Source organism: Rhincodon typus, chromosome 47, assembly GCF_021869965.1.
Source record: "Rhincodon typus isolate 14 chromosome 47, sRhiTyp1.1, whole genome shotgun sequence".
Classification (NCBI taxonomy): domain Eukaryota; kingdom Metazoa; phylum Chordata; class Chondrichthyes; order Orectolobiformes; family Rhincodontidae; genus Rhincodon; species Rhincodon typus.
The window spans coordinates 1,374,474-1,397,630 of record NC_063378.1 but is presented as its reverse complement, the minus strand read 5'-3'; the positions used below and the strand labels follow the sequence as shown (position 1 = coordinate 1,397,630).

At 47.2% G+C, this 23,157-nt stretch overlaps 1 protein-coding gene across 1 annotated transcript in view; it reads right to left on the bottom strand.

Annotated features, from left to right (window-relative positions):
* Positions 1 to 6,395: 6,395 nt before the first annotated feature.
* LOC109915261 (Fc receptor-like protein 5) overlaps positions 6,396 to 23,157 on the bottom strand; it is a 31,212-nt gene continuing 14,450 nt past the window's right edge. The window contains exons 5-12 of the mRNA XM_048620566.1: positions 22,191 to 22,478; positions 17,786 to 18,088; positions 16,714 to 16,815; positions 13,914 to 13,944; positions 13,025 to 13,098; positions 11,754 to 11,813; positions 11,140 to 11,174; positions 6,396 to 7,183 (exon numbers count right to left, since the gene is read on the bottom strand). Coding sequence (XP_048476523.1) covers positions 7,064 to 7,183; positions 11,140 to 11,174; positions 11,754 to 11,813; positions 13,025 to 13,098; positions 13,914 to 13,944; positions 16,714 to 16,815; positions 17,786 to 18,088; positions 22,191 to 22,478 — 1,013 coding nt within the window. The 3' untranslated portion in view covers positions 6,396 to 7,063. The remainder of the gene's footprint in view (positions 7,184 to 11,139; positions 11,175 to 11,753; positions 11,814 to 13,024; positions 13,099 to 13,913; positions 13,945 to 16,713; positions 16,816 to 17,785; positions 18,089 to 22,190; positions 22,479 to 23,157) is intronic.

Below are 23,157 nucleotides of genomic sequence, written 5' to 3'. Positions count from 1 at the left end.
TTGTAGATGGTGGGACAGGCTTTGGGGAGTCAGGAGGTGAGTTACTCGCTGCAGTATTCCCAGCTTCTGGCCTGATCTTGTAGCCACTGTGTTAATGTGGTGAGTCCAGTTGAGTTTCTGGTCAACGGTAACCTCCAGGATGTTGATAGTGTGGGATTCAGTGATGGTAACACCATTGAATGTCAAGGGGCAGTGGTTGGATTGTCTCTTATTGGTGATGGTCGTAGCCTGGCATTTGTGTGGCGCGAATGTCACTTGCTACTTGTCAGCCCAAACCTGTATATTGTCCAGATCTTGTTGCATTTGAACATGGACTGCTTCAGTATCTGAGGAGTCACAAATGGTGCTGAACATTGTGCAATCATCGGCGAACATCCCCACTTCAGACGTTATGATTAATATCCCCAAGAGCCTTTCAGCTTTACAGTGTCTAGGACAGGCATGTGAATGTGTGTAAACACAGATACAAACACTTTCACACTCTTTCCCCTTTCAGAGGCTTTTTAAATTGAACCACTTTGACTGTGCTTTCGGTCAGTGACTGAAGATCTCCTTATATGGGTCAGGATCACGTTTTGTCTGAAGAAGATGACAAATGAGAAAGGGAATTCCAGAGCTTAGGGCTCCAGGTAGTTGAAGGTCAAGGGATGGATATCAGGAAATACTCAAGAGGCTGGAACTGGAGAAGTGTAGAGATCTCAGAGGGTTACAGGCCACAGGGATTACCTGCTGATTCTCCTCTGCTCTTGTTCCAGATCCCCCACGGCAGACCACAGCGTCCATCAGTAGATCCTCAGGTGGGATCAGAGAAGGACACAACATCACATTAACCTGCTCCAGTGAAGGTGTCCCACCGATATCTCATTACACTTGGTTCAGGATCGAGGGAAACACGAGCACCCAGTTAAACACAAGCAGCCGGATTCTCTCCTTCACTCCAGTGACACGTGGGAATGATGCCAGTTTCTACTGCACAGTGACAAACCCATTGGGTAACAGCAGCTCCAACACGATCCACCTGAACGTGGAATGTAAGCATTTTACTTTGTCTGTATCTTCTTAAAACTCAGGAACTGTCTGTCTGAGGGCAGCTTACTCACTGTCATTTAGAATAAGGAGGGGTCACCTTCTTGCTGCTGTAACTTCTGCCTCACTGAAATACAGAGACCCATACCAGGATAGGTAAACAACATTGGCTCCTAAGCATCTTTAAGGAGGAGAGAGAGAGGGGCATGGAGGATTAGGGAAGGAATTTCAGAACTTAGAAACCCAAAAAGCTGCAGGCATGCCCACCAGTGGTGGAGGGATGGAAATCTGGGTATGCTCAAGAGGCCAGAATTGGAGGAGGGTAGAGACCTTGGAAGGGTGTAAGAGCTGGATGAGGTTACATAGATAGGGAAGGGGTGAAGGGGCTGGACGATGTTACAGAGATAGGGAGGGGGTGTAGGGGCTGGAGGAGATTACAGAGATATGGAGGGGTGGAGGGGCTGGAGAAGGTTACAGAGATAGGGAGGGGTGTAGTGGTTGGAGGAGGTTACAGAGATAGGGGGAGGTATAGGGGCTGGAGGGGGTTACAGAGTTAGGGAGGGGGTGTAGTGGCTGGAGGTGGTTACAGAGATAGGGAGGGGGTATGGGGCTGGAGGGGGTATGGGGCTGGAGGGGGTTACAGAGAGAGGGAGGGGGTGTAGTGGCTGGAGGAGGTTACAGAGAGAGGGAGGGATGTAGTGGCTGGAGGAGGTTACAGAGATATGGAGGGATGTAGTGGTTGGAGGAGGTTATGGAGATAGAAATGAGTGTAGGGCTGGAAGAGGTAATGGAGATAGAAATGAGTGTAGGGCTGGAGGAGGTTATGGAGGTAGAAATGAGTGTAGGGCTGGAGGAGGTTATGGAGATAGAAATGAGTGTAGGGCTTGAGGAGGTTATGGAGATAGAAATGAGTGTAGGGCTGGAAGAGGTTATGGAGATAGAAATGAATGTAGGGCTGGAAGAAGTGGTGTCCCCAGACTGTGTGTCAATGGTGATCAGCCAATGATACAGTGTGATTACTAAGTACAATATGGGGGAAGAAGAGGAAATCATGAATTCTCTCCAATACCCTCCCCACCCCATAAAACAACTTCCACTGAAAGCAAACATAGACAACCCAGCAGGGGGTGGTGTTGAGGCAGGTGGGCGGAGAGCAGTGTTGGGTGGGGAAATTGTCCAGGGCAAAGGTCTCCACTCTGATGCTGATGGGGATGTGAGTCTATCAGGTCCAGTGATGGGTCTTGGGGCCAGTAGGTGTCAGAGCCATCAGGGGAACAATGTTTCAGGTCTGTCAGCATGGCTGGCTGTCAGGTTTCCAGGCCAGTAGCAGCGTGGTTGGTGTCGGGGGATTCGGGCCTTTGACAGGTTAGGCAGTGGATCTGATCCCAGTGGTTCAGCGATGGGGAGGAGGTGAATCATTTTGAGTTGGGACATGTCTGGTTGGGAGGATTTGGGCTGTCTGGTTGATGGGGAGAAGAGGCAGAATGGCATTGGCTTGTTAGGGAGTTGGAATGAGTCTGGTCATAGCAGGAGCATTTGCCACATGTCCAGGGGATGTAAGAGTTTGGTTGAGGAGAAACTGGGGGCTGTGTGGTCAGTTGGGGATCAGGGGTCAGTGTAATAGCCATCCAGTTGTTTGACTAGATTTTTAAATTGGCTGACATTTCCTGGGTACCTATGGACATAAAGAAATTATTCCTCTCCCAAGACTCTAACTTTAATGGGCTCTGTCAGAACATTCCAGAGGCAGCAGAATGGCCAATCACAATCTCCAATGTCCTGGACAATTCCCATGGAGGCAGCTGCTTGTGGATTCTGCAGGGTCCTGACACACAATTTCAGTCTGTGGTGTTCGAACAGCTAACTGTCCATCGGATTATCCAGGCCAATGTACATAGAAATGATACATAGATTACATCCAGAAGGAAGATGTCCACTAATACATTGCTCAGATTGTGACAGAATATGCTTACAGCCATTGTTATACTTAATAAGCATGGTAATTTCTCAAATGTAGGAATTGTGCCTGCCAATTTGTGCACAGCAAGATCCTAGAAACAGCAATGTGGTCATGAGGTGATAATTATTTGTGAGCTTAGTTGAGACAAAGACTGAGATTACAAAGTGTGTCACAAATGCCCATCAGTGAAAGAAATCCACAGTTTTATCCTGATCAGTCTGTACAGATTACTCCAACCTCAAACTCCAATGTCATTGCTGCTTAACGTCCCTCTGCACTTCTCTCTCTGTTTATATCAAGGGGCAATAAATGTCAACATTGCTCGAGAACAAGTGTTTAAAAATGTAGTGTATTGCTTTACAAGATACATCAAAGCACCATTCCAAAACTATAACACAGTAATTAATGGCTGCTTTGACAGACAGAGACTCCAATAAATGGACAGTGGGACTGGTCATGGCTGGAATCCCGTTAAGTGTTTTGCTGGCTGGAATCTTAATCTTCCTGCATGTGCAAAAGTAAGTCTGAATGCTTCATTCAATTTTACTCTGAATATTTGCTTCCACTTTCTTTCTTCCAGTAGGTGACTGTTCCCTTGGGGTGAGGCACCAGACACTCCTTCTATAACTGGTCCCCATGTCCCTGTGATCCAGGGAGGGCCTTTCATTGATGGGTGTCCAGGTGAATAGCTATGAGCTGTTGTGATCAGGAACACACTGCCGGATAGGCATGGGAAAGCAGATTCAAAAAGAATTTCCAAACATGTAACCGTATCTGTGCTGCACTGACTCTCTGGTACATCGTAACCACATTGTGATGTTGTGTTATTGCAGGAGAAAGACAGCGACTGAGGAGGCAGTTTCAAACACCAGTGACCTTTCATTGATCTACAGTCGACTGTCTGTGAAACACCAGGCATAGAGCTGTTTATACTCAACCCAAACCATTGGTCTCAGTATAAAAATAACACAACACATTGCAACACATCAAACCCAAGGATGTTCTCTACACGAACATTACCTACCCAAAGCTACAGAGCAGTAATGGGACTGTGCATAGAGGCATGGACCAGAATAGATACATATCAGGTGAGAAAGTACGAAGGTTGCGTGCAGTCAACATGGTTGAATAGGCAACATGTGTCCCAGATTCCCAGACAGATTACCATGGATTTCTACCTGTGGAGCGGGCATGCACTCTCACCTTCCCTTTCTCAGAGTTAGAAGGTCATGAGTTTAATAACTAACTCCACAACCTTAAAAATTACCTGACAGCATTGTCACTTGGAGCGAGCAATACTAAGGGAGTGCCGCACTGTCAGAGGGTCAGTAATGAGGGAATGCCATACCATCGGAGGGTCAGTGCTGAGGGAGAGCCGCACTGTCGGAGGGTCAGTGCTGAGGGAGCGCCGCGCTGTCGGAGGGTCAGTGCTGAGGGAGCGCCGCGCTGTCGGAGGGTCAGTGCTGAGGGAGCGCCGCACTGTTGGAGGGTTAGTACTGAGGGAGTGCAGCACTGTCGGAGGGGTGGCACGGTGGCTCAGTGGTTAGCACTGCAGCCTCACAGCACCAGGGACCTGGGTTCGATTCCCACCCTAGGGCGACTGTCTGTGTGGAGTTTGCACATTCTCCACATGTCTGCATGGGTTTCCTCCGGGTGCTCCGGTTTCCTCCCACACTCCAAAGATGTGCAGGTTAGATGGATTGGCCATGGGAAATTGCCCGTAGTGTTCAGGGGTGTGTGGGTTATAGGGGGATAGGTCTGGGTGGGATGCTTCAAGGGTCGGTGTGGACTTGTTGGGCTGAAGGGCCTGTTTCCACACTGTAGGGAGTCTTTGATTCTTTGATTCTTTGGGCAGTGCTGAGGGAGTGCCGCACTGTCAGAGGGTCAGTAATGAGGGAGTGCTGCACTGTCGGAGGGTCAGGGTCAGTACTGAGGGAGTGCCACACTGTCAGAAGGTCAGAAACGAGGGAACAGCAAACCATAAGAGGGTCAGTGCTGAGGGAGTGCCACTCTGTCGGAGGGTCAGGGTCAGTACTGAGGAGTGCCGCACTGTCAGAGGGTCAGTGCTGAGGGGGTGCCGCACCGTTGGAGGATCAGTACTGAGGGACCGCCACACTATCAGAGGGTCAGGGTCAGTGCTGAGGGAGTGCCGCACTGTCAGTGTGGCACTCCCTCAGTACTGATCCTCCGACAGTGCGGCGCTCCCTCAGCACTTACCCTCCGACCGTGCGGCACTCCCTCAGCACTTACCCTCCGACCGTGCGGCACTCCCTCAGCACTGATCCTCCAACAGTGCGGCACTCCCTCAGTACTGATCCTCTGACAGATGGTCAGTGTTTTGGGAGTTGTTACTTATCCCTCAATCAACATAATTACAAAGTTGGTTGATGTCAACTGTTTACTACATTTCTGCTTGTGGGTCTTTACTGTGCACAAACTGCTGCTGCACTTCCTACATTATAGCAGTGGATACACTTCAAAGAGGTGCTGGGTGTGAAGGTGCTTTAGAATGTTCTGTGTGAGGGAAGAAGAGAGATTATATCTAAATTTGAGAAGCAAACTATGACATCCTAACTCAGCGGTGAGAAAGGGTTGAAAGTGGGGGATTGAAAGTTGTCACCCAGGTTGATAGCGTTGTTAAGAAGGCGTACAGTATGTTAGGTTTTATTGGTAGAGGGATTGAGTTTCGGAGCCATGAGGACATGTTGCAGCTGTACAAAACTCTGGTCCGGCCGCACTTGGAGTATTGCGTACAGTTCTGGTCACCGCATTATAGGAAGGATGTGGAAGCATTGGAAAGGGTGCAGAGGAGATTTACCAGGATGTTGCCTGGTATGGAGGGAAGGTCTTATGAGGAAAGGCTGAGGGTCTTGAGGCTGTTTTCGTTGGAGAGAAGAAGGTTAAGAGGTGACTTGATAGAGACATACAAGATCATCAGAGGATTAGATCGGGTGGACAGTGGGAGCCTTTTTCCTCGGATGGTGATGGCTAGCACGAGGGGACATAGCTTTAAATTGAGGGGTGATAGATATAGGACAGATGTCAGAGGTAGGTTCTTTACTCAGAGAGTAGTAAGGGCGTGGAATGCCCTGCCTGCAAAAATAGTAGACTCGCCCACTTTAAGGACATTTAAATGGTCATTGGATAAACATATGGATGATAATGGAATAGTTTAGGTTAGATGGGCTTCAGATTGGTTTCACAGGTCGGCGCAACATCGAGGGCCGAAGGGCCTGTACTGCGCTGTAATGTTCTATGTTCTATTGCGTGAGAGAGAGTGACACAGAGACAGAGAGAGAGAACGAGAGAGAGAGAGAGAGAGAGAAATGACAGAGGGTATGACAGAGACTGAACCATGAATGACACTCATGAGGCTATGTAATAACTTATCCCAATATGTACCAGTAAATTATTTGAGAATATAATTTTTTTTAATCAAACAGAAGACAGTGATGTGAGTTATTCTGATCCAACTGTTGAGAGATTTGCTGTGTGCAAGTTGGTTGCTGGGTTTCCTATATTACATCAATGTTCAATAAAGTCTTTCAGTGTCTAAGGAGAATTTGGGACGTTCAGTCTCGGTGAACGATGAGCTCATCACTTTAGCCTTCAAGGTAAGAAAGGGCAGGTTAAATCCACTGAACAACGACTGACTCCCACCTCTCAGGTCTGACCAACCATTGCTGTTCAAAGTTGATAACAATGGGATAGATTCATGATCATGCATTTGCAGAAGGGGACAGATGATGTATTCCTCCCCTTAAATATGGATGAACTGAAAAGTTCAATCATCAGATATGTCCATGAGAGCGAAGGAGAGGCAGGCATTAAATTTCTAAAGGCTACCAGCGACTGAAATAGTTTGGTAAATTCAAACCATAGCAGCCCACAAGATCTAGAATAGACTGAAGGATGCAGCAATGTGAAAACGAGCAGATTCAGACAGCTTGTGCAACATGGTTTCCATTGCAAAGTTCACAAGTTTGTTGTCTGAACACGGAAGTTATGTTATCCCTCTTAACTAGATGGTTTATAGAATTGAACAACACGTCTCTTGTCTGTCTTCTCACACCCTCCTTACTTGCGCAGAATGTTCTCATAAATGTTTCCGTCCACTCTGTCTTCTTCATCCGAGGGCTTGCTGAAGTTCAGTGTGGCGTACGTGATAGAATTATCGCTGGGGTCAGTCTTGGCATCCTGCAATTGAAGTCTCAAAATAGACTCAATGAACTCTTAGAGGACTGAACATTGTCAGATTGGCAGATCAGTGGCAGATGGAGTTTAACTCTGATAAATGTGAAGTGATGCACTTTGGAAGAAGGAACAAGACAAGGAATACTTGATGAATGTCAGGAAACTAGGAAGATCAAAGGAACAGAAGGATCTTGGGGAACTTGTCCATAGATCCCTGAAAGTGCCAAGAGAGTTTAAGAAGTATGGCGCACTTGCCTTTCTCAGTCGAGGCATAGATCATAAGAGCAGAGATGTGATGTTGGAGCTGGACAGGACTTTGGGGAGGCCACAGTTGGAGCTGTGTGTGCAGGTCCAGGCTCTGCACTACAGGAAGGATGTGACTGCACTGGAGGGCGTGCAGAGGAGATTAACCAGGATGTCTTCCATTTCCTGCACCTCTGCCCTCACATACCCTCCCCCCAACTAAAATAAAGACAGAGTCCCCCTTGTCCTCACATATCACCCCACCAACCTCCACATCCAACGTATCATTCTCTGCCACTTCCGCCACCTATAATCCGACCCCACAACCAAAGAGATATTTCCCTCCCCACTCCTATCTACCTTTTGTAGGGACCGCTCACTCTGCAACTCCATCACCCACTCCACACTCCTCCCTAGCCCCACCACACCTGGCACCTTACCCTGCAACTGCAGGAGGTGCTACACCTCCCCCCTCACCTCCATTCAAGGCACAAAACAAACCTTTCACATTAGACAGAGGTTCACCTGCACATCTGCTAATGTGGTCTATTGTATCCGTTGTTCCAGATGTGGCCTCCTCTACATCGGGGAAACCAAGCGGAGGCTTGGAGACTCTTTTGTAGAGCATCTACACTCTGTACGTGACAAACGACAATACCTTTCAGTCTCCAACCCTTTTAACTCCCCCTCCCATTCCCTGAGTGACATGTCCATCCTGGCCCTCCTCCAGTGTCACAATGACGCCACCTGCAAACTGGAGGAGTAGCGCCTCATATTCCGCCTCAGGAGCCTACAGCCTAAACGTGGACTTTAGCAGTTTCAAAGTCTCCCCACTCCCGGCCTCGTCCCATGACCAACCCTCCCTCTCATCCCCACCTCCTTGACCTGACACAACCTGTCCATCTTCTCTCCCACCTATCTGCCCCTCCCACCACTCCCTACCTGCACTCAACTATCACCATCCCACCTACCTTCCCCAGCCCCACTCCTCCTGTCTCTATTTATTTCAGAGCTCCCTTCCCCTCCCCCATTTCTGAATAAGGGTCCCGACCCGAAACGTCAGCTTTCCTGCTCCTCTGATGCTGCTTGGCCTGCTGTGTTCATCCAGCTCCACACTGTGTTATCTCAGACTTCAGCATCGGCAGTTCTTACTGTCTCTTAACCAGGATGTTGCCTGGGCTGCAGCATTTCAGTGATGAAGGGAGGCTGGTCATACTTGGGTTGTTTTCTTTGGAGTAGAGACGGCTGAGGCGGATTTTGATTTTGTTTCCATTCACTCGTGAGATGTGGGCATTGCTGGCTGGGCCCAGTATTTATTCCCTCTGTCCCTAATTGCCCCCTTTGAGAAGGTACTGATGAGCTGCCCTCTTGAACTGCTGCAGTCCCATGTTCAGTAGGTAGACCTACAATGCCCACAGGGAGCCAATTCTAGGATTTTGACTCAGCTACACTGAAGGAATGGCTGACAGATTTCCAATTCAGGATTATGCGTGGCTTCGAGGGGAATTTGCAGAGTGTGATGTTCCCATGCAGCTGCTGCCCTTGTCCTTCTAGATGGAAATGGTCATGGGTTTGGAAGGTGCAGTCTGAGGATCTTTGGTGAATTTCTGCAGTGCGTCTTTGAGATTAGTACTACTGCTACTAATTGGGTGCAAATGACAACGGACTGGTAACTATTTAATGTCAAGATCAGTGATGTTTTCATTGTGTACAAGAGGTAACTGGAACACCAACACCAGTAATGCCACAATTTTGAAACTCAGTTGCCGCTGGGCACTAGAAGTGGAATGAGAAACAGTGAGTGATCTACTCCATTGATAAAGCATTGTTGGTTATTTTCCACTGTTTAAAGGCAGACAAAGCTGGGAGGGAGGGTGAGCTGTGCAGGAGGATTCAGAGATGCTACAGGTCACAGTTTAAAGGAGTCTGGGTAGGACTGTGGTGTGGAGAAATGTGTTCACCAAGAGAGTGGGTTTCTCCGAAATATCGATGATATCATCAGTGCTGCTTCCCTCTCTCATCCAAAACTGGAAAAGTTAATCGATTTCGCTTCCAATTTCCTCCCCACCCTCACTTTCACCTGGTCTATCTCTGACTCCTCCTTCCCTTCCTCAAAATCTCTGTTTCCATTTCTGGGGATAGAATGACCACTAATGTCCACTATCAACTGCCCAACACAGCTACCTGTACTGTACATCCTTGCATCCTGTTTCCTGTAAAGACTCCATTCCATTCTCAGTCTCCATCGCGTATGTTCAGATGAGGCCAACTTCAACAAGAGAGCCTCTGAAATGTCCACCTTCTTCCTCAACTGAGGATTCCCCTAGCACCATTGTAGACAGGGCCCTCAACCAAGTCCGACTCATCTCCCGCACTTCCATCCTCACCCCTTCTCTTCCCTCCCACAACAGCAATTGGGTTCCTCTTGTCCTTACCCACCATCCCACCAACATCCACATCCAGAAGATCATCAGCTGCCATTTCCACCACCTCCAGCAAGATGCATTCCCCTCCATTTCCTTATCCGCCTTCCACAGGGACCGTTCCTTCCGGGACATCCTGGTCCATTCTTGCTTTAATCCCAACATCCCCTGCCCACCACGCCCCTTGCAGCCCCATGGCAACTTCCCCTGCAAGCACCCAAGGTGTAACACCTGCCCATTTATGTCCTCCATCTCCAGATCCAAGGGTCCAACATACCTTCCTGGTGAAGCAACACTTCACCTGCACTTTCCACAATGTAATCTACTGCATTCGCTGCTCGCAATGTGGTCTCCTCTACACTGGGGAAACAAAGCATAGATTGGGTGACCGCTTCGCAGAACATCTACGTTCTACTCGCAAAAAAGACCCTGAGCTACCTGTTGCCTGCTACTTTAACAAACCATCCTGCTCCCTAGCCAACATCTCTGTCTCTGGCTTGCTGCAGTGTTCCAGCAAAGTTCAGTGCAAGCTGGAGGAACATCACCTCATTTTCTGCTTGGGGACCCTACAGCCCTCCGGACTCAATATCGAGTTCAATAATTTTATAGTCTAAACTCTCCCATATCCGAGCCCCCCACCTCACACACCAGGCCTTGTTATCACATAGCCTGCCATTACACACTTCCTATTAGTCACCAACAGTCCCCATTAACAACTATTCTCCCTCCTAGCCAGATCATTATCAACTCCTTTGTCTGTCCAACTGCTCTTCTCTCTCTTTGGGCTCTATCCTATCATTTACTCCCTACCCCACCTCCCTCCCTTTTTTTTCTGCATATAAACCAATGTTTTCCCAGCCACCATCAGTTCTGAGGAAGGGTCACCGGACCTGAAACGTTAACTCTGATTTTTCTTCATGGGTGCTGCCAGACCTGCTGAGCTTTTCCAGTAACTTCTGTTTTTTGTTCCTGATTTACAGCATCCGCAGTTCTTTCGGTTCTCATTCTGCGGAATTCTCTGCCACAGAAAGCAGTTGAGGCCAGAACGTGGAATGTTATTCACAACAGAGTTGGATGGCTAAAGGAAGAAAGTGGCAGGACAGGGGACTGAGTTAGACAATCCCAATAAATGGGTGCAGCAGGCTGGAAGAGCTGAATGGCCTAGCGCTGCTCCTATTTTCTAAGGTGTATCCTTCGATTAGTCTGGTATGAATCAATAGTTGACATTTTACACTGTGGATGCACTTTCTGTGGAATAAGCCATGATCTATTTAGACTTAAAATGTTACATACCTTCTTCCCAGTGCAGGAGAAACCAATACTGTTGCCTGAAAATAAAAAGGAATGAGATGAGAAGGGATTGACGATTCAATCCGAACTTATTGAAGACTAATCAGCATTAAAGACGTAGCTGAATCTTTTGAAAGCGTAGCTGTGTTTTAGTCAATTTTTAAAAGGTATCAGTGTCCTTCTCAATCAACCCAGATGCTTCAAAATATCGCATTTAGAGAACTTACTCTGGCTAAATCCTACAATTTCCATTCAGATCAATAAGACAGAGGGTCAGTTTTTAGGATGAGGGTCAATGCAACATCTTAGGCAGGCTGTCTTAATCTTACTCGCTTTTGCATCACTTGCCCAATTGTCATACATGAAAAGATGAGGGTGAACTGTGTAGATGATGTACCTTTGGGTATCAGCTACTGTACACTGCCAGTTCCATGCAGCTCAGTTGGCTGGATGGCTGGTTTTGTAATGCGTTACATACCAACCCCTGCCAACCATGTGGGTACAACTCCCACACCAGCTGAGGTTGACCCTCAGGTTAAACCACCACCCTGTCCTCTCTCTCTCTTTCTCTTGCTCTCTCACTCCCAATTGTAGCATTGAAGAAAGGAGACCTTTACAGGGCTCAGTTGTCTTCTTGATGGTGACCACTGAATAAACCAGATCCGCAGCGGTGTTTTCTATAAAGAAAGGAAGTGCACGAGAAAAACACATCAATTAGACAGCTTTATTATAATGGGCTAAATGACAAATAGATCAGATAGGTCCGAAAGATAGATTTAAGACAGAAATTCTAGATTAGTCAGGGGATCAAATATTATAGAGAGAAGGCAGGAGAATGGGGGTGAGAAACATATCAGCCATGATCAAATGTCAGAACTGAGATAATGAGCCAAATGGCCTAATTCTGCTCCTATACCTTAGGTTCCTATGATAGATAGATAATGATCCCCAAATGATATGTACTTTTAAGTTAGCTTTAACTAGTCAAGACTGCAGTACAGGAAGCATGCCCTTCTTCATTATCATTATCATTTTCTTGGGGCATTTGTCTGAGGAATCTGATCTTTGCTCATTGTTGGATTCCTCAAGACCAGAGTGCTGTGCCCTCAGTTTCTAATGTTACTTGAGACAAAATAAACATTGGTGAGTCAGGTCTAATGATGAAGGTCCAATCACAGGCTATTAACAGCAGTAGCTGTCTGGAAAGGACATTGGGTGAACATGGAGGTCTGCTGTGCTGAAAAGGGGCCATTGGCCCATCAAGTCTATGTTGGTCAAATATAACTACTTCACTATTCTGTAATCCCATTTTCCCAGAATCTGGCGCACAGCTTGGTGTCACCCTCTGGGTGAAAATGTTTTTCCTCACATTCCCTCTAATCCTCCTGCCCCTTGCCTTCAATCATAAACACTACCACATCGCCTCCACTGCCCCCCACCCTCCAGCCCCCGGTGAGTGATCCCTCCATCAAGGAATCTTCCTGTCTACCCTATCTATGCCCCTCATCATCTTGTACATATAAGAAGGAGTTGTAATCTTTGGGGGTTAAAAGGATTGAATGGGATAGGGGAGAAAATGGGGAACTTGGGACTGAGTCATGATCCTATTGAACAAGCAAAAGACCCTGGAAGGGCTGAATGGCCTTCTAGTTTCCATGGAAATGGGGGACTGAGTTGGATGGTCAGCTGTGATCATAACAAATGGCAAGCAGGAAGGGAGGGTCGAACGGCTTACTTCTGTACTTACCCTCAGCCTCCCCAGATGCAAGGAAAACTGCCCCATTCTAGCCCATTTGGTGGCTCAGAGGTTTGTACTGAATTTCTGCCAGCTTACGGTGCATTGTCACAGTTTGAGGTTCTTTAGTCACATTGATTCAATGGCACTCACCAGCATTGTATGTTGCTCCAACAACTGCGTACTCCACATTGCTGGCTGCCGGCCCTTCACCAGAAGGTTGGGGTCTATTTCCAGCAAAAAGGGGAAGGAAAGGAAGTCATCACTTCAAACATAACACTTTCCACACCACGCTCAGCTTCAACAAAACAGCAAAGCAATCATGGAAAATACAAAATACAAAAACAAATTGAGACGTTACTCCCTGGTCACACATCCCTGGTTTCCATCGGAACATAGGGTTTTCTCACCCACAAGGAGCTGTCCAATTCCCCACTTGGATGGTGTGTACAGAAAGAGGGAGTTGAACCCTGTTTTTCCCCTTAGGGCAGGCAAGATCCTTTGTCTCTTTGTTTAAAGTTGTATTCATGCACAGGAGTTGGATGTATCCAAAAGTCACGAATGACTCAATTTTTTAAACAAGGACAAAGGGTTTCACAGTATTTTTACAGATTAGAAGCTTCCAATCAACACAAAAATTTCCAATCAAAAAATTACACATTCAATCACCCCTATCTCTACCCAACTGTATTCGTATAGTCGACATTCCAAGTTAGCACATATAACCATGTCACCCAATCACATGATTATATTACCCAATCATATTATTACAGAGAGTCACAGAGATCTACAGCACAGAAAAAGGCACTTCAGCCCATTGCATCTGCACCAGACTAAAACAACCACCTCACTATTCTATCCCATTTATCTCTGGGACCTTCCTGTGGTGTGATTTCCCTGCTTGTCAATAAGACCCGTGTTAAAAGGATGTGGCCATATCCAAGCTCCCTCTATGACCTCTTCACTTTGGTTGTCTCTCCCTGTTTAAGAGGAATTGGAATAAATAATAGCAAATATAAAAACTGCAGTTTCAGTCACTTACCTGCTGGGATGTGACACGGTTGAGGAATTCCCTGCAGGGAGAGAGAGAATATTCTCAGCATATTGTACAGCAGCTTTGCACTGTTACAAGCTGGAGCCACCAAGACCTTATCTCAGTCATAAACAGAGAACAGATCAATAGATGATAATTGTCAAACCCGTCTTAATGCACATTAAACAGCTGCAATAGGGTTAGAGTTAGTTTTAGGGTTAGGTTCAGGGTGAGGTTTAGGGTTGGGGCGAGTGTGAGAGTTAGTGTCAGTGTTTGGGTGAGGGCGAAAGTTAAGACTTAGGTTTAAGGTTAGGATCATGGTTTGGTTAGTATTATGGTGAGGGTTAGGGCAAAGATTAGGGCGAGGGTTTAGATTAGTGTTTGAGAGGCAAGGTTAAGGTTAGAGTAATGGTTAGGGTAAGGGCTGGCTTAGGGTTAGTGTTAATGCTTGGGTGAGGGCCAAGGTTAGAGCTAGGGTTCTGGTTAGGGTTTGGTTTAGGGTTAGGGTAAGGTTTAAGGCTGGTGTTAGCATTAATGTTTGGGTGAGGGCCAAGGTCAGAGTTAGGGGGTTAGGGTTAGGTTTAGCGTTAGAGTTAGGGTAAGGGTCATGGTTATGTTTATTACTAGGGTTAGGGTCAGTGTGTGCAGTGGCTACTAAATAAATGTAAAGAGGAGATTTTTTTTACTAGTTGCAGTTTAAAGAGAGCAGGGCAGGAATGTCGTGTTGAGGTGGAGATCAGATTGTATTAAATAGGGTTAGGGCAAGCGTGTGCAGTGAGTACTGAATAAATTTCAGGAGGAGATAGTTTTAGTCCCGGTTTAAAGGGAACAGGACAGGTAAGTGGAGTTGACGCCAAGATGAGAACGTGTTAAATGGCAGAGAAGGGTTTCATGGGACTGAATGGTCTTCAACCTCTCCTTGCTACAATCTGAAGTCCCCACCTGCTTCAAGAAGACCACCATCATTCCAGTACTGAAGAAAACACATGCAACATGCCTCAACATCTACCGCCCAGTGGCTGTGACCTCTGTAATCATGAAGTGCTTCGAGAGTTTAGTCATGGCCCACGTCAACTTTAGTCTCCCAGCCTGCCTTGATCCCCTGCAACTTGCCTGCCGGTGAAATAGGTCCACAGTGGACACCAATTCCCTAGCCCTAGACTCATCCCCGGAATATCTGGACAACAAGGACACCCACGTCAGGCTCCTATGCATCGACTACAGCTCCGCCTTCAACACCATAATCCTGACCAGACTGATATCAAAACTCCAAAACCTAGGTCTCGGCTCTGCCCTCTGCAACTGGATCCTCAGTTTCCTCACCCACAGGCCACAATCAGTGAAGATAGACAACAGCACCTCCTCCACAATAATCCTCAACACTGGAGCCCCGCAAGGATGTGTACTCAGCCCCCTACTGTACTCCCTATACATCCACAACTGTGTAGGCAAATTTTGTACAAACGTCATCTACAAGTTTGCTGACGACACCTCTGTGGTAGGATGGATATCAAACAACGATGAGTCAGAATACAGAAGGGAGATAGAGGGCTTGGTATCATGTGCAATGATAACAATCTCTCTCTCAGTGTCGGCAAAAGCAAAGAACTGATCGACTTCAGGAAGAAAGGAGAAGGACATGCCCCCATCTACATCAATGGAGCGAAAGTAGAGAGGGTTGAAAGCATCAAGTTCCTAGGAGTGACAATAACTAACAATCTGTCCTAGACGTCCCACATAGATGTGACGGTCAAGAAGACACAGCAACGCCTCTTCTTCCTCAGGAGGTTTAGAAAATTTGGCATGGCCATAAGGTCCCTCACCAACTTTTACCCTGCATCATTGAAAGCATTCTATCTGTGTGCATAATGGCCTGGTACGGCAACTGCTCTGCCCAGGACCGTAAAAAACTACAAAAAGTTGTGTGCACAGCCCAGACCATCACGGATGCCAACCTTCCATCCATGGATCCATTTATACTTCTTCTTGCTGCGGAAAGGTTGCCAACATCATCAAAGACCCATCGCACCTTGGTAATACTCTCTTCCAATCTCTTCCATCAGGCAGAAGATACAGAAGCTTGAGCAGATGTTCCAACAGGTTCAAAAACAGCTTCTTCCCTGCCATTATTAGACTGCTGAATGGAACTCTCTAATTTCAAATCAAATGTGGACCTTGCTTTTGTGCACCTCCTGTGCAGTTGTAACCTTGTATGCCTTGCTCTGTCTTAGCATCCTATGATCTTTATGTCCTTGTTTGTTATGATCTGCCTGTACTGCTTGCAAATAAAAAAAACTTTTCACTGTACTTAGTTACATGTGATAATAACAAGTCAAATCCTCCTGTTCCCAGGTATCAATGATCTTGCTGTTCTCTGAGATGCTCTGACAAGGTGTGTGTGTTTGTGTGTGTGAGTGTGTGCGTGTGTGTGAGAGTGTGTGTGTGTGAGTGTGTGAGAGAGAGAGTGTGTGTGTGTGTGTGTGCACGTGTGAGTGTGTGTGAGTGTCTGCGTGTGTGTGTGAGTGTCTGTGAGTGCGTGTGTGAGAGTGCTTCTGAGTGAGAGTGCGTGTGTGTGTTGGGGAGTGGTGGGGGGGAGCTGCATGGGAGGTGTCATAGTTAGCCAATCCAGCACACTAACGTGGTGAGTACTCTCCCTCCCTACTCTCATGAACATGGCCTACTCCAGCTCCTGGCCCATCACCTCCCTCCCCAGGACCCCCACTCAGCTGAAAGATTACATTTGGGAGGAGATGGGATTTCATGATGTGGGGCCATGGAACAACTTGTATCTCCGTAAGACATTACAGACCTGCGTCCCTCTTCCGGTGGATGAAACACACGGATGCGATCAGGCTGGCAAACAGCAGAACTAGGAAAAGTGAGGCCGCGATCTCCGTGGAATAACTCGGACCTGAAATCCCAAAAAGAATACCCGGCTCGCGTTAACAAATTCACCGGGAAGTTTTGCCACATCAACCCTGCGCAACGTACATGATCAACATCAGACAGACCAACCACCACAGATATGTAATATCCCTGTAGGTACAATACTCCTGTAGATATTGAGAATCGCACAGAGTGAAGGAATTCAACCCATTGAGCTAACGACACAAATCCCACTTTCCTGCACTAGTCCCCTGTAGCCTTGAATGTTATGACACTTCAAGTGCTCATCCAAGAGCTTTTTTTAAAAAGGCTTCCGGCCTCAACGACATTCCAGGCAGTGCATTCCACACCTCCACTACCCTCCGTGTGATTTATTTTCCATCAAATCCCCCTCTAAATCTTCTGCCTTTCACTTTAAAATGATGCCCCCCCCACCTTGTTCTTTGCCCTTCGATTAAAGGAAACAGCTGCTTCCTACCCCGCTCCGTCCATGCCCCTCATAATCTTACACACCTCTATCAGGATACCCCCTCAGCCCTCTCTGCTCCAAAGAAAACAACCCGAGCCCATCCAGCGTCTCTTCATCGCTGAAATGCTCCATCCCGGGCAATATCCTGGTGAATCTCCTCTGTACCCCTCTCTCCATTAGGCTTTTTTTTCTATTCATTTGTGGGATGTGGGTGTCGCTGGCTGGCTAGCATTTCTTGCCCCATCCCTAGTTGCCCCTTGAGAAGGTGGAGGTGAGCTGTCTTCTTGAACCGCTGCAGTCCTGCTGCTGTGGGTTGACCCACAATGCTATTAGGGAGCGAATTCCAGGATTTTTATTGAGTTCAAAGATCCCAGGAACATGACCAAGGTCACTGTATTAATGACCTCACGATAATACCACCAGGCCATTACCTCCCCAACTGAGATGTTTAAATGTCTGCCTGGCGCAGACTGGATGGAGCGAATGGCCTTTCTCTGTCTATGTTTGATCCGACTGTCGCTGTTACCTCTCAGCGTGAATCCGATACAGTCGCTGGTCACGTTAAAAATGGTGCCATTGGTTCCTTTGTTGATCGCTGCACAGTGATACCTCCCGACATTATCTCTCCGGAATGAATGAATAACCAGCTCACCACCATCGGCAGTCACATGGGAGCTTGCAGTGCCGTTTCTTAGCGGCACGTTGTCACGGTACCAAACAAACTGCGGCTCAGTGCCTTCCCTCACCAGGCACCGGAGAACAAGGGTCTCCCCGGCCCACATCTCAGTCCCATTAGTGTGGGAAATCAGCACAGCATCTGCGACAGGAACTGAGGAGAAAACACACCGAGGAGATCAAAAATCATGAAGTTCACCTAATGATCGAGACTATCGGTGGGGACCAGTTTGACACAATGAATTTAAAAGGGATAGTAGGAACTGCCGACGCTGGAGTCTGAGATAACACAGTTTGGAGCTGGATGAACACAGCAGGCCAGGCAGCATCAGAGGAGCAGCAAAGCTGACATTTCGGGTCTGGACCCTTCTTCAGAAATGGGGGAGGGGAAGGGGGTTCTGAAATAAGTAGAGAGAGATGGGTAGGCAATGATAGAAGGTGGATAGTGGAGCAGATAGGTGGAGAGAAGACGGTCAGCTCAAGGAGGCAGGGATGAAGCCAGTAAAGGAGAGTGTAGGTAGGGAGTTGGGATTGAGGTTGGCCAGTGAGGAGGGAGGGGCGGGTAGGTAGGAGAAAAGAAAGACAGGTCAAGGAGGTGGGGACGAGAGGGGATGAGGTCAGGGTTGGGGAGATTTTGAAGCTTGTAAAGTCCACATTGAGACCATTGGGTTGCAGTGTTCCCAAGCGGAATATGAAGCGCTGTTCCTCCAGTTTTCAGGTAGCATCGTTGTGGCACTGGAGGCGGCCCAGGATGGACATGTCGTCCAAGGAGTGGGAGGGGGAGTTGAAGTGGTTCGCGACTGGGAGGTGTTGTCATTTGTCACGAACCAAGCGTAGGTGTTCCACAAAGTGGTCTCCAAGCCTCCACTTGGTTTCCCCAATGTAGAGGAGGCCACATCGGGAACAGCGGATACAATATACCACATTAGCAGATGTGCACGTGAACATCTTAAATATGGAAGGTTTTCTTGGGGCCTGGGATGGGGGTGAGGGGGGAGGTGTAGGGGCAGGTGTAGCACTTCCTGCGGTTGCAGGGAAAAGTGCCGGGGGTGGCGGGGCTAGTGGGGAATGTGGAGCGGATGAGGGAGTCGCAGAGGGAGCAGTCCCTCCGGAAGGCAGATAAGGGTGGGGAGGGAAATATATCCTTGATAGTGGGGTCAGATTGCAGGTGGTGGAAGTGGCGGAGAATGATGTGTTGAATCCGAAGGTTGATGGGGTGATACGTGAGGACAAGGGGAATTCTGTCTTTGTTTTTATTGTGGGGAGGGGGTGTGAGGGCTGAGGTGTGGGAAACACAAGAGGTGGGTTAAGCAGTTTGATGGGTTCTTAAACTAATGGAGAGTTTTAATTCCCCCCAGCTGTCAACATCCTGGGGTTAATCATTGATCTTAAACAAAACTGGTCCTAGCTAAATAAACACAGTGCCTGCAAGAGCAGGATAAAGGCTCGAATTTCTGCAGCAAGTAACTTGCTTCCTGACTCCCCGAAGCCTGTCCACCATCTACACAAATCAGGAGTGTGATGGAATACTCCCCACTTGCCGGGATGGGCACAGCCCCAACAACACTCAAGAAGCTTGACACCAAATAGGACAAAGCAACCATTTGATTGGCACCACATCCACAAGCATTCTCTCCCACCGCCACCGACACTCAGTAGCAGCAGTGTATATTATCTACAAGGTGCACTGAAGATATTCACCAAAGATTCTTAGACAGCACCTTCCAAACTGACGACCACTTCCATCTAGAAGTGCAAGGGCAACAGATACATGGGAACACCACCCCCTGCAAGTTCCCCTCCAAGCCACTCACCATCATGACCTGGAAATATTGGCCATTCCTTCAGTGTCACTGGGTCAAAATCCTGGAATTCCCTCCCTAAGGGCATTTTGGGTCTATCTACAACACATGGACTGCAGCAGTTCAAGAAGGCAGCTCACCACCATCTTCTTGAAGGGGGCAATTAGTGACAGGGGCAATAAATGCCATGCCCAACCACGTCCCATGAGCGAATAAATAACTCAGTGGTGTAGGCATGTTTGTCATCGTTCACCAAACATTGCACCCTGTTTGTTGTATATAATTAAAGTTCAGTTCATTCTGAGATTTGGGAAGTTAAAAAGAACATCAGTAATGTTGAAACTGGATGGCTCATGAGATCCCGCTGATCAGAGGCAAGAGGGTGTTGTTGGGAAAAGGAAATCAGTCCATCCTTACTCAGTCTGGCACTCCACTTGACTCCAAACCCATAGCAAAGGGAATTATTTCGAACAGCCCTCTGAGCAAGTCATTCCGTTCTCGAAAATTTTTTTTTGACAAAATTCTCCCCATATCATGATTTAAAAGAATAAATCGTCCAAAACACTGCCCCCTTCTTTGATAATCATCGACACTTGACCAATTACATCACTACACAGTCCAAATGCCCCTGGCATTCTATGCACAATCAATGCTTTGTTCACTAGTGTGACATTTCTTGTTGTTTTGGTCGGAAGACCAGAAGAGATTCGGGCAGGAGTTAGTCACCCAGCAAAATATCCAACCAAATGTTCAGGGGGTGTGCGATTGAGGCAATGTGAGTGATGTAGCTCTGTACGAGCTAGAATATGTATTCAGCAGTAAGAGCGATCTGGGATCTGATGGTGTAGAATCCATCGTGGGCATAATGAAGACTATATGCGCTGGAGTTTAGGAGAATGAGCAGGAGGAGGTCATTGAAACCTATAAAGTTCTAACAGGACTAGACAGGGTAAATGCAGAAAGGACGTTCCTGATGACCAGGGCCAGAAGTCCAGCACCAGGAGTCTCAGTCTAAGGGAGATGGGGTAGGACTGAGAGGAGTAGAAATGTCTTCACCTAGAGAATGGGGAGTCTAAGGCATTCTCTGTCACAGAGAGCAGTCCGGACCAGAACATTGAATATTGTTCAGGTAGGAGTTGGGTGGAGTTCTTAGGGTCTAAAGGGAATTAGTGGGGGGACAGGGGACTGAGTTGGATGATCAGCCATGATCCCATTGAATGGGCAGAGCACGCTGGAAAGGCTGAATGGCCTACACCTATTCCTATTTTCTATGACTCTGTATTAACACGTGTAGAGTTGGATGATTGGCCGTGGTCATATTGAATAGCGAAGCAGACTCAAAGCTCTAGATTCTTATGTTTTAATGTATGACCAAGCTTTATGTCACAGATTGAACTCCCCGACTTTCTTTACTTGGTTTCATTTTCCCTGTTTATTGTGTTTAATTCAGATAAAAACAAGGTGTTGCATTTGGGTGAGACAAACTAGGGCAGGACTTACACAGTTAATAGAGGCCTTTGGGGTGCAGGTACATAGTTCCTTAAAAGTGGTGTCACAGGTGGACAGGCCGGTGCAGAAGGCATTTGTCCTGCATTGGTCACTGCATTGAATACAGGAGTTGACACGTAATATTACAGCTGTACAAGACATTGGTAAGGCTGCATTCTGGCTACTGCACACAATTCTGTTCACCCACATTGGAAAGGATGCAAAGAAGATTTGCAAGGTGTTACTGAGACTGGAAATTTTGAGTTATAACAAGGGGATGGATAGGCTGGGACATTTTTCTCTGGAGCGTAGGAGGCTGAGGAAGTTTGTAAAATCATGAAGGGTATAGATAAGGTGAATAAAGCCAGGGTCTACTCCTTGCTAGGGGAAGTCCAAAATCAGAGAGCATAGGTTTAAGGTGAGAGGGGTAAGGGACCCAAGGGGCAACTTTTTCACACAGAGGTTGATCAGTACGTGAGACAAGCTGCCAGGGGAAGTGGTAGAGGCAGGTACAGTCACAATATTTAAAAGACATTTGGACAGGTGCATGGATAGGAAACATTTTAACAGATATGGGCCAAACACAAAGAAATGGGGCGAGTTCAGTTTGGGAAATCTAGATGGCATGAACAAGTTGGGCCGAAGGGCCTGTTTCCGTGCTGTATGATACTATGACTCAATTTAAAATACGTTTGGATAGGTACATGGATATGAAAGGTTGAGGGGGACATGGGCCAAATGCAGGCAAATGGGACTAGTTCAATTTGGAAAACCTGGTTGGAATGGACGAGTTGGGGGGAAGGTCCTGTTTCCGTGTTGGATACCTTGCTGACTTTAATATCCAAGGCTGTGTGACTTTAATCAAATTATGGTCTGCAAGCATGAAGCACCAACTCTGAGCTGATCCCACCAGTTGATGAGTTGACGGTGCAGTTACTCTTTGGGAGAGAGTCCTTATGAACTCACCTATCACTGTGATCTTTATGTCTTCACTGCGCAGTGGGAGATCTGTTGCCTCATTTCTCACCGAGCAATGATAAAGCCCTTCGTCCCTTCTGCTGATGGCTCCAATTTTGTAAACAAGCTCGGCACTGTTGGAAAACTCCCTGTGCAGTTCCGTGTTTGAGCCGTTGTAGAATTGGTAATAAATTGGCAAAGAACCATTGGAGACTGAACAGACTAAGGATCCTGTCTCTCCTTCGATTAGCTCCTTTCTGGGTTGAATTATTAGATCCGGTTTTGACACTGGAATTCCTGCAAATATTGACAAATGTTAGGTCCCTTCGTTTGGCAGAGTTAATTGCAAACTCAACTATGAACTTCATCACAGTGACATCCATTCCCATATACAGTTGTTTCTACTCATTCATTGGATGTGGGTGACACATAAATGCACAGCATTTATTGCCTGCCCCTAATTGCACAGAGGGTTGTGGGGTTACAGCCAAACTGACACAGCATACGATTGAGATGGGGAGAAATGTCTTCACCCAGAGAGTGGGGAGCCTGTAAAATTCTCTGCCACAGAATTCGGTTGGGACCAGAATATTGAATGTTGTTCAGGAAGGAGTTTGATAGAATTCTTAGGGGCTAATGTGGTGGGTCAGGGGACTGAGTTGGATGATCAGGCATGGTCCCATTGAATGGGTGGAGCAGGCTGGAAGGGCCAAATGGCCGACTCCTATTTTGTATCTTCCCATAATTTTCTAGAACAGTGAATCCTACAGTCTCCCCACTGTATGGCTGAAGACATTTCTCCTCAACTCAGTCCTAAATGGCCTTTCCATGGTCCTCAGCTATTTATCTCCAGTTCACCAATATATGGCTGTGAGATGTGGGGATAATTTGCCTCTATCCTGAATCTTTAATGGTTAAAAAAAGGAACGATAATGAATGATACTCACGCCTGATGGACAAATGGAGCTGATTACTG